The 12558-nt window shown below is 29.4% G+C and overlaps 2 protein-coding genes across 2 annotated transcripts in view; both read left to right on the top strand.

The window, feature by feature from the left end:
• Positions 1-7059: 7059 nt before the first annotated feature.
• LOC107468036 (membrane protein PM19L) lies at positions 7060-8037 on the top strand. The gene is made up of 3 exons (XM_016087280.3): positions 7060-7255; positions 7339-7516; positions 7609-8037. The coding sequence occupies exons 1-3, from the start codon at positions 7129-7131 to the stop codon at positions 7847-7849; spliced, it is 546 nt and encodes a 181-aa protein (XP_015942766.1). The 5' UTR covers positions 7060-7128; the 3' UTR covers positions 7850-8037.
• Positions 8038-11508: 3471 nt separating this feature from the next.
• LOC107467998 (uncharacterized) overlaps positions 11509-12558 on the top strand; it is a 2399-nt gene continuing 1349 nt past the window's right edge. Inside the window, exon 1 of the mRNA XM_052254442.1 lies at positions 11509-12556. Within this exon, the coding sequence (XP_052110402.1) occupies positions 11690-12556 (867 nt within the window). The 5' untranslated portion in view covers positions 11509-11689. The remainder of the gene's footprint in view (positions 12557-12558) is intronic.

The raw sequence follows: 12558 nt of genomic DNA, 5'->3' as shown, positions 1-12558 counted from the left end.
CATATTTAATAAGGACCAACTTACCAACTTTATTAAGCGTTTTGACTTTCCACAAGTTGAGTTTCTTTTTCACTTTGTCTATAATTGGTCTCCATGTCTTGACCAATCTCAGATTCTCACCTAAAATAATATCAAGATATTTAATTGGTAACGAAGCTTATTTACACCCCAACAATCTATACATTTTTTGTGACTATCCTTACTCGCAATTGATCGGGATCAAACTAGATTTATTGAAGTTAATATTCAAACTAGACATCATCTTAAAATATCACAAAAATTCCTTGTAATTTCTGATAATCTCTTCTTCTTGAGGGCAAGATGATGGTGTAATAAAGTATATCTTAGTATGTAAAAAAGTACTAATAATATAGAAGAAGATGATGTAGAGAATTCATAGTAAGAATCTTTTATAATCTTTTTATTTTTGGTCAAGAATATACCAGAACTTTCTAAAAAAAATTAGGTAAAAAAATAAAGAAAAATTAGGAAACTAGCACTTTTAGGCTGCTTTTTGTTAGTATTTTTGTGTATTTTCTATCATGATGGACACAATGTCTCTATCTATATTTCATTTGTCAAACACAATTTTGTGTCCATGTGTCACTATCTTAATATCTTGTCCCTATAAACAAACGCATCATTAGTTGGCATAGAATTCAATGATCCCACAACGTTTGGACTAGGGCCCACCCCACCCTGCCTAATTGCGGGCTGGCGGGCTAAACCTGCCAAAATTCCTCTTTTTTTGTTTTTTTTTTTACTATTAACTACTAAATAATATATATATAATTTTACAACCATATTAATAAATTTATAATTACTACAGGCATAAAAAATTATATTTTTTATATTCACAAACATTAAAGTCTTTGTAATTATAAATATCTAACAAACATAATTATAAACCAAATTTTCATCCAAAACAGAATTATAAATATTGTCTCCAAAGTAAAATAAACATAATTATAAATATTGTTTCTAAAGCAACATAAATATAATCCAAAATACTCAATTTTCATCTTTATACTCTTGTAAGTTAGGTTGTGAGAAGTTAGATTTTGAAAAAAAATTTACAAAAATGCCCCCTTTTAAAAAAAACTAAGCCCAGCGATGAAGCCTACCCCGCCAAAGCCTGCGGTTTCAGCGGTGCAGGTTAGGCGGACTTTTGCACTTTGGTGGTTCCAATTTTTCAGTCCGACCCACTTTTTTAGTAGATTACGCGGGCCAGTCCGGCGGATTTAGACCCGTTTGCCACCCCTAATTTAGACTATTAAATGGTCCAATAATAAAACATATTTTTTAAATAATTGTTAAATAATCTTTATTTAATTTTAATTACAACTTAATTCTTTATATATTATTTAATTATAAAATATCTTTTTTATTTTATAAATTATTATTTTATTATTCATTTATCATGTTAATTAACAATTAAAAAAACAATGAAATAGATCTTTCATTAATATCGTGACTTTCATAAATATTTTGACAATACGAATCAACGAATTTTTATCCTTGATCCGTTACATCCGAACAAATTAGCGAAATTGTGTTCGTTAGTAATTCAATCGATTGGAAGTACAACAATTGATTGAATTTCACTCGACAATATGAGTTTTTTTAAAAATTAATTGATCGAAAGTGTTACACGATCGATTGAATTGAACACTGCACTATGTATTAAGCCATTATAAATATTTTGTCTTTTTATATAAATTATTATTTTATTATTTATCTATTTTATCTTTAAAATTTTATCTTTCATTTTTTTATTTTATTTTGATTTAGATATCTAATCATATTTTTCAATATTAAGATTAATAATTAGTGAATAATCTAATATTAATTTATTTTTTAATTACTTAATTTTACAATGGTAATTGTTTATCAATCTTTTTTATTATCAATCTCTTCGTCACTTTTGTTTATGATGTATCTATCTCTTTAACATCTAATTTTTATGGTTCAAGCTGTAATTTTACAATTTGGGTAATAATTTTTTTTAAATATAATTTTTTTTTAATATCCAAATGAACGAACCCCATTCATCTCTAAATAATAAAATTATTTTATTTGTGTTAAAAATTCACATTTTTTATTTCCAACTTTTTAACCAATAATTCTCCAAATTAAAAATTCTTCATTCCCTCCCCAAAGTAATAATTTCATAATAGTTTATTTACTCCCAAAATCATTTAATAAGAATTAGATAATCATCAATTTGTCTTTTATTTGGTGCAGATTGCTTTTGAAATAAAACAACTGATCAAAGAAAAGCTTAATGCTTCAACTGTTGGCATTTTGTCTATAATTCTATATCATCAAGTCTGAATTCTCAAAAATGAAAAACTATGAAATAAACTATCGTCTTTTTTGAATAATAATTTTAAAACTTTTTCACTTTGTCCCATAGTACAGTGATTATGAATTTGAATCTTCAAATTGTTTCGAGACTCTGGAGGCAATAATAGGGATTGACGGTGCAGGTGACGGCACCGAAATCAATAATATTCCAATCGATTGTATTGATTTTTCAATCGATTCAATTTTTAAAAAATTTATATTGTATGTTATGTGAAATTTAATTGATTGTGTTGTATTTTCAATAGATTGAATTATCAATAAGCACGATTTTGTTAATTTTTATCAAATGTAACGGATCAAGGATAAAAACTTCTTAATTTGTATTGTCAAAAACTCAAAATATTTATAAAGGTTACGATTAATGAAAAATTTATTTCGTTATTATTTTTTACTTACATGCTTTGTATTCTTTTAGGTATTATTTTAGTTCATGGCAAAAGATTCGATGGCTCTATAGGTTTACACCATTAAATAATTCTAAAACAAAACATGCTTTTTAATATTAGAAAAAAATTATTTAATAATTATTAAAAAATTTAAAAAATATATTTTATTATTGGATTATTTAGTCATCCAAACATTCTATAATTATCGAATCCTATTCCTTTTTTTATTATTGGTCACATGTTCCACCTCCATTGGTCACATGAGAAACTAGATATTATTAAATTATTTTATTGTTGTTGTTATTGTAATTACTTTATTTGGTTTGAATTTTTCATCTGTTTGAATAATTTATGTTCTAATATTTTTGAAATAGCTTATTGTTGTTGATTGTTGTAAGGAATTTATGAAGTTTATTGTTGACTGTTTTATTTTTGAAATTGCTTATTATTTTTTAAATGACACTTATTCCTCCCAGCAAGACATATAAAAAATTGACAAAGATTTGAGAAATCAGAAGGGTGTCTCCTGCCGGACGTCTGACGATGATCCGTTTCATAAGCCTTGTAAAATTCAGCATCAAGCATCTTTACCATATCAAATTCTGAAAGCCTCAATTGCATAAGAGAGGGTAACTGTCCAAGTGAAAGAAGCACAAGACAATTTCTACATCCCTTCAGCTCCAATTCAGCCATGTTGTGGTATGCACAATGTTCTATCCAATCTGAAAATACTACACCCTGTAATCACTGATTTTTAGTTCTTTTAACTTTTTGTGAGCATGTAAGTTGTGAAACACATCTTTTTTTTATTTGGGAATCAACAATATCACTTTCTTGAAATGATGATCAGGTTAAATTTTTTTTGAAATAAAAAGCTCAACACAGTAAGGTAGAGTATTTAAAAAGTCCAGAGTTACAATACAAACACCAAACAAAAAATAGTAGTTATCTCCGACATTACTATCAACAACTAGACAGAACAAAGTCAACCCACTCTTTGTAGCTCCTAATCGACTTGGTAATAACTTCCGCAACGCATGTTTCTTGATTCCAGAAAAGAAAATCCTGGCATTCCTTTCATACTACGTATTCCAAATGATAGCAAAAAAACCAATCAGCCACCTGTTACGTTCGACGTTTCTTACAGGAGCTCCTGTCCAACTCTCAAAGTGTTGCTTAATGGTTCTTGGAATAGACCAAACTTTATTATAGACGTATAACCAAGCACACCACACCTGCCACGTGAACTCACAGCCAATGAATAAGTGGAAATCATTCTCAGTTTCTTTTTTATATAAAACACAAATCATATCCATGTGATCAATAATGCCCAATCTAATCAATCTTTCCTTAGTATTGACCCTACCAACTAAAACAAACCAGGTGAATAGCTCAACTCTTGGTGGTACTAGTCCTCTCCATATAGATTTAGTGAAACTATAACTCGTAATGTCCTCCGGGAGAATCTCAGCCTGCAAAGCCTGCACAAATAAATTAGTTGAGTAAACTCCTGATTTATCAAATTTCCATACTATTCTATCCTTCCTCTCACTTGTTAATCTGACAGATTGTAGAACTCTATAAAGTTGGTTAACTAATTCTAACTCCTATTGGAATAGTACCCTTCTCCAATAAAAGTTCCATATTCACTCCAACTCATCCCGGAACCCACAGTCCCCTATTACAGATCCGACTTGATTTGAAACTGAGAAAAGCCTTGGAAATACATCCTATAGCACACCATATGGTAGCCAATTATCTTTCTAGAAACGAATTCTTCTACCATCTCCTAACTCTAATGATAACCCTCTGACCATCTTATCTCTCGCTTGCTGTCCTCTTATCTGCAATTGACAAATGTCTCTCCACGGACCCTTTGTATTAGGAACCGACTGACAAGAAAGAAGGACATTTAGATTCAAGTCATTGCAGGAGCACACAATTTTCTTCCATAATGATGACCAGGTCAAATATAAAGCATTCAGGTGTATTTTTATTATTATCTAACTAGATTAAATTTTTTTTACTAGTTCTATATTATTATTATTATTATTATTATTATTATTATTATTGTGTAACTATTTTTTTTATTTTAGGTTAGTTTGCATAAAGAAATTTAGTTATTGTGTATTTGTATTTGTTGATTTTAACGTTATGACTTTGTGAAATAGTATGATAGTATTTTTTTAAATTGATTAAAAATTGAACAAACCGAACTAAATTTAATTAGTTTGGTTTGATTCAAATAGTCTTACTAAAAAAATTAGACCAAATTGAATCGCAATTTAATTAAACAATTGAATTAGATGACTTTTCTTTAAAAAATCGAACCAAATCGCACTGCAAACACTTTTAATATTTATATTCGCTCTCCTAAATGCCAGAAAAAATACCGACCCTAACATGTTTGTAAAAGGAATATAATTTTCTCTTACGCACATAAGGACTCACGTCATTATTGATGAACTCCTAATAAAATTTTCAAACTTTATTAAAATCTATACAATGCACCGAAAGAATAAGCATTCAAGCGATTCAACCAATAACTTTTTTTTTTTTTGTCTTGAGCCAATAAGGACTCTGCATTATACCTTAGACACCAATAAACCTCAAACACCTTACAAAGCATGTTTTTGAGTCCAGATTACATTATCACAGCACCAAAAACGCCCAAAACAGGAAGACCATAAAAGAAGCCTAAGACAGGGAGGCCGAATTACAATACAAGAATGCATAATTATCATGACTCGAGGAAAAAATTATTGAAAAAGTATAGAATACCAACTTATATTTAAGTAATTTAACTGATATTAACCCATTTTAATATTTAATTTATAACTTAAAATTTACGATAAAAAATTTATAATTTAAGATCTATAATTTAATATAAACAAATAATTTTAAAAAAAAATAGTTAATATTAACTGAAAAAAAGGTTAATTATCTAACATTACTCAAAATTATTTTCTTGTTTTCAAATAAATAATGTTAAATAAGTCACCAAAAAAATGTTAAATAATCAATTTTTTTAGCCAACATGAATGAATTTTTTTAAAATTTGTTTATTTATTTTAAATTTAAATTCTAAATCATAAATAACTTAATTTTAAATTATAAATCTAAATTCTAAATTAAATAAACATGCTTTGTAAATTGTAATTACCATTTACCTCCCTATCTGAAAAGTCGGAGGTCCATGGCCCGGCCACTGCGCCATCATGAAAATATTAATTAACTTGAATTTGCAAGCTAATATATGACTGTTCAAGTGAGTTTAGCATCATTATTATTGTTTCCTTTTGTTTCCCCTTTGGTTGTGTACTCTATTATTTTATATTTTAAAATAACTATTATATATTTTTTCTTAACAAATTAATATATGAACGACGATAAAAAAAATTATATCACCGAAAACATATCTATTTTATTTAAATTTTGTCTGCAATATACCTGCAAACGCCATTGTGATAATGATGTGATGCATGGAAGGAATAATTTTCAGAATTGAATATAACACAATAAAACAGAACCCTACAGAATCTGAAGAACGGTGGACGATTACTACATTGGATTGGATAAGAAATGATTATTCTGAAACAGAACCCTCTTATCCAATAAGTATTCATCCTATTCGATCCAAATGTGTATACATTTCTATAACTATTGCTGATAAATACAACAATATGTAACCAATACACCAAATATACTATAAAAAAAGATACAATTTATAGCCAATTTTCCACTAAGAATTTTCAAACACTATTTGTTTAGCACTTTTTAAGTCTCGTTATTAAACTATTCTTATTTTTTATTTTTTATTGACAAATATTTTATGTATATTTAGTTTTATCTTTATAAATTTTAATCAATCAAAAATACATAACAAAATATTTTTTATTTTTACGTACTCTTTATGTATTATTTTAATTTTATTACTTGTTATTTTAAGATGAATTAATTTGTTACATATAGCAATTGAATAATCACAACATGCATATAAAATTAAGTTACGTAGATTTTAATTCATAATTGGTATTTTAACACCCTATAGGACAAGTAATCAATGATTCTTTGAAGGTTGTAGAATTATTTATGAATATTAATTTTTGCACCATTTGATATATATTATAAAGTTCGAGATCATTGTGATGGAGAATTGTAGATAACGTAATGACAAAATTTGACAAGTGTCCCACCACCTGTCAATAAAGGAGATCACGTGTATGGCTTTATTTTACTACACGTGTCCTCAACACACCGATGATTGTTTCTATATAATAGCAGCACTAGGGAAGTAAGGATCCTCACTTACCGAACAGTGTAGAAAACATACAAGGCATAATTGTGAAGCAAAAGAGAAAGAGAAAGAGAAATTATGGCAACAGTTGGAAGGAATGTGGCAGCTCCTCTGCTGTTTCTGAACTTGGTCATGTATTTCATTGTTCTTGGTTTTGCTAGCTGGTGCCTCAACAAGTTCATCAATGGTCAAACTAATCACCCCAGTAAGTATCAACACTTAAATATTTGTGTATTTGATTTGTTTAATCCAAATTGATTATTCATTTAAAAACAAATTGAATAATAGGTTTTGGAGGAAATGGTGCAACCATGTTCTTCTTGACGTTCTCTATGCTAGCGGCGGTTCTTGGAATAGTGTCCAAATTCTTAGGCGGCAACCACATTAGAACATGGAGGAATGACAGCTTGGCAGCTGCCGGAGCCACTTCAGTTGTTGCCTGGGCCGTCACGGCTCTTGCCTTTGGGTAGAAACGTCATTTCATTCTTTCCATCAATTAGTGATATATCTTGAAAATATTTTCTGAAGTTAATTTGGCGAGTTAATACGTTTATGCAGCTTGGCATGCAAGCAGATAAACATAGGAGGACACAGAGGGTGGAGGTTGAGGATTGTGGAGGCGTTCATAATCATTCTCACGTTTACACAATTGCTTTACTTGTTGCTTATCCATGCTGGCTTGTATAGTACCAGATATGGCCCTGGCTACCGTGACTCCGACTACGGCGTAGGAGGTGCTACTACTGGAGACCCTATGCACAAGGGTACTGGTGTTCCCACTTCTACTTCTCGTGTGTGATCATCGATCATCTAAGTCATCCAACTGTATTTTAATTTCGTTTACTCTTTGGGGAGATTATGTTGTAACATTTTCACTTTGTATATGAATGTTTCTAATTATCTTTTGTATTTTCTGCTTTTTCTAATCTCGTACTGTATTCCATCAATAACGTGACGTTATATGCTAAGAAAGCATTGTGGATTATACTTTTTATAGAGTTTTGACATATATTAATTTTTGGAAGGTTTTCCTGCACCGAAAGAAACATGATATAATTTAATCTTAACAAAACTAAATAGAACTTGATGGATTGAATACTAAAGTAAGGGAGTAATGATGAATGCATTAAAAGTATACTTAAAGTGTATAGTTTAGGCAGCAAATATGAGCCATATTGGAGTCTAAAGTGGTAATGGACTTTTATTTTCATTTTTGATTTATTCTAATCTTCTGTACGTTCGGAGTTTATCAAATACCTTGGAAGTAATTTTTTTTTATTTTTATTGTTTTACTCTAACTTGCATCAGATCAAAAATTGATGAAAGAATAAAGGGTAGTAGCCTTTATTTTTAGGGTTATAATTTAGTTGTATAGTGAATTAAGAAATTAAGAGAGTTAAAAAGGAACAACGGTGTCATTAACATAATTTTGGATTCTCGTCGTTAACATAATTTTGGATTCTCGCACAATACCATCTTTCTTTAGTGAAATGTTTCTTTGGTGGAGACAGCTCCTTTCCATGTCAAGTGGAGTCACATTTATTTGACTTATCACCTTGAAAATGCAGACACACAAAAAATTGAATCATCACTTCACTTTGTGGGAGTGGTCTCATTTGTGTATATAAACGCTAGTATTATATGTACAATTTTGATAGTGACTTAAATTCAATTGTCCTAAAATAATTGCTATATTTATGTTTTTTTTTTCACATTTCTAATATACATAATAACTAAAAAAATAAAAAAGAAAGAAGTGACAAAGGTGTAATTATTTGGATTTTATTTTTTCAAAAAATATTGATTGGTGGATGGATTTCTATTTTGGGATCTATAAAGCCTCTAAAAAGACCATCAATGATCCTCTTGTTTTCTTTACTGTACTCACATCACGAGAGGGAGTACTCATCCGATAACACAGTACACTCAGCCACGTGCTCCCAAGCTGAGCTTCACCACACTTCGCACGTGGCAAGTTTCCATATCCCATGCTCTAAATCATTCACCTACTCTCCTTCTAGGGTACTACCATATAATTCTCAGCCTTTTTTCTTTTTTTACTTTTAGATAAATGGTTATTTTTGTGTATTTTTTTTGAATTTGACAAAAGAGCTTGTTGGATTTTAGGTTTTCATTAATAATAAAATATTTTTTTATTTATTATTTATAAGTTTCTATTTTTAATTTTTGGTTAGTTTAAATTCTGGTTTTAATTTATATGGTTATTAGTTTATTTTGCGGTTTGTTAAATTTTGATGTGATAAGCTAAATACTTACCTAATAAGTAAAATATTAATAAATATATTTATTGTATTGGTTTTTGTTCTGTTATATCAATATTTTATTTAATAAATTAATAGCAAGAATTAAGTAAGAATTAAAAGTAATGGTTTTTAAATTTTACAAGATTAAAATTAAGAAAGAGATTATCGAACCAAAACTATGAAATGTATATTTTATAATGACAAAAAACTAAAGGCAGGATTAAGACAAAAAAAATTTCAAGTGATATTGAAACAAAATAAAAAAAAACTAAACTTATTTATTTAAGAAAAAAAATATTAACTTTTGAAATATTAGAAGTTTATGATAGTGTATCGCACGTGTCCTAATTAGTGGGTTTAGAGGTGTAAATTAAAATAGTTGCATATTAAAAGTACTTATCAATATATCTCTTAAATTTTTTGCATTTTGAAAATTTTGAAGATATCTAAATTAACTAAAATCATATAGGTATAGGTTTTTCTATTGATTAATAAAGAGATTTAAGTTTTCTAATTTTTCGATGTTTATGTATAGTTTTTGAATTTCAGTTTCTTTTACGATAAGTATAGATACATAAATTTTTTTAAAAAAAATCAGATGTTTATAGTTTTTTATTAATAAAAAATGAGACACATAAATTTTATTGATTAATAAAGAAACTCATGTATGTATTTTAATAAAAGAATGGTTACAGGTATGTTAGTTTAGGAATTTTAGTTAAAATTTATATATCCATGCAAAAAGTAATTAAAAATTCATTATTATTTTAATTTTTTATTTTTTAATTATTGTAATTTAGTTTTTTAAATTTAAAAAAGTATATTACTATAGTCTTTTAATGTACTTTTTTATCACTTCGAACTCCACATTGTTAATGATATGGTTCAAGTTTTTTCACGTTAAATATATTAAAATAATATTGTATGTATTTTGACATTAAAAAAGACACTTAACAATGACATTTGAGGATTTGATAAATACTAAAATATTTTTTTTTTGAACAATTAATTCTTCCACGATATCATTTAATGTCTTCGGCCCAAAATGCATATAACGTCGTTTTAATATGTCTAATGTGATAAGACTTGAGTTACTCACTAACAACATTAAACTCCAATAATAAAATTTACACAAAAAATTATATTAATATATTTTTTTAAATTTTAAAAATTAAATTATAATAGTTAAAAAATTAAAAACTAAACCAGTACAATTTGTTAATCTGAAAGAACAAAATTTCATATTATGTGTACATCATGCATTCATGCTACGTTCACACTTTCAGCAAGTTTTCATTGTTTTTTATGATATTTATTTTATCAGTATTAAAATTTAACAGGATAACTATGAAATAAATCGATAACTATTCAACATATGGAGGAGGGGAATTTTTAGATTTTTGAAAGTATTTTTTATTGGCGTATATTTATTATCTTTTTATTATAACTGAATTCTGATTTAATATTATCTCCATTTTAACATAAATTTTATATTTTAAATTATAAATTCTAAAATTTAAATATTAAATTTTAATAATATAAAAATAAAATGTTGATTAATATTAATAAATAGTGCTGGTTTCTTAACATATTCCTTTAAATAATGATGTATATATATGCATATTTTGTGAAATTAATATAGACCACCAAATGAAAAATAATTTGTACTACTTGAAGATCACCAATAATAATATGACTTGGCCAAACAAAGTTAATACGGTAGGCCAAATAATCTGAGTCTAATTAGTGTTATAAATGGCACAAAGAATATACTAGCATTTGTACTTACAAAAGTTTCAAACACTAACATAATTACATATAAAAAGAATTAAATCTATCTTGTTAAAATATTATATTTTGAATGAGCATATTTTTGTTGAAATCCATTTCTCATGGTTATAACTTATAACATAAATTCAATTCTTTCATAAGTAGTTGTGTTGGTGTCTAAAATTTTTACAGGAACAAGTGATAGTTTATTCTAATGCATTAATGATGCCGTTTGCAAAACATCCTTAACTTGTGCATTTTGTTGATAATATATATATATAGAAAAAATAACTCAACTTAGTTAACCTAAAACAGCATATAGTTGTTTAGCATATACAAAGAATGAAAGAATACAATTTGTGTGAATAAACATCCTGAATCTTGAGAGTATCTTTAGGGGATATAGATAGTGATGAGAGGAAAGGGGGAAAGAAAAAATAAATAAAATAAAATAAGAAGCAAAAGAAGTCCAAGTTTCCACAAAAACAAATCTGAGTCCCACCCACTTAACAGTTGCCCCAAAAGCAATAACAAGAAGATTCAGAAGGCCATCACCAAAACCACTAATCCAACACTCACTTCATTCTTCATGCTAAATCCAAACCATGTCTGACCCTCCCACCACCCCATTGCCACCACCTCCAATCATACCTTCCCAACCCCACCACCCTCACCACCACCACCACCACCACCATCCTCCTCCTCACCTCCCCCTCATCCACCACTCCACCGCCACTCCACCACCCCCTTCTCCATCTCCCTCCTCCTCCACCTCCTTAGCCAGAGAATACCGCAAAGGAAACTGGACCATCCAAGAAACCCTCATCCTCATCACAGCCAAGAAACTCGACGACGAGCGCAGACTCAAAACCGCATCATCATCGTCGTCGTCGTCATCCGCCTCTCCTGCATGCTCCACCACCCCAACAAGTAGAAGCAGCGGCGAGTTAAGGTGGAAGTGGGTTGAGAACTATTGCTGGAGCCATGGGTGTTTGAGGTCTCAGAATCAATGCAATGACAAATGGGACAACTTGCTCCGTGATTACAAGAAGGTTCGCGACTATGAATCCAAATCACAATCACAACAATCAAACTACGACGACAACAAAGACTTATTACCTTCTTATTGGACCCTCAACAAGCAACAGAGGAAAGAACACAACCTCCCTTCTAACATGGTCTTCGAAGTTTACCAAGCCATTTGCGAAGTTCTTCAAAGGAAACAAACTCAAACTCAACCTCAAAGAATAACCGCCGCAACTCCAACAACACCAATAACAACAATAACCACCCCACAACAACAAACTCAACCTCAACCTATCACAATAGTAACTTCACCACAACCACCGCCTCTTCTTCCACCTCCGCCTCCACCTGCACCGCCACCGCCGCCGCCACCACCACTACCCCCTCCTCCTCCTCCTCCACCACCGGCGCCACCTCAGGCTCCTACCAGCTCCACCACTCCGGTGGT

The sequence above is a fragment of the Arachis duranensis genome, chromosome 9 (assembly GCF_000817695.3).
Source record: "Arachis duranensis cultivar V14167 chromosome 9, aradu.V14167.gnm2.J7QH, whole genome shotgun sequence".
NCBI lineage: Eukaryota > Viridiplantae > Streptophyta > Magnoliopsida > Fabales > Fabaceae > Arachis > Arachis duranensis.
This window is presented reverse-complemented; position numbering and strand designations above follow the sequence as displayed.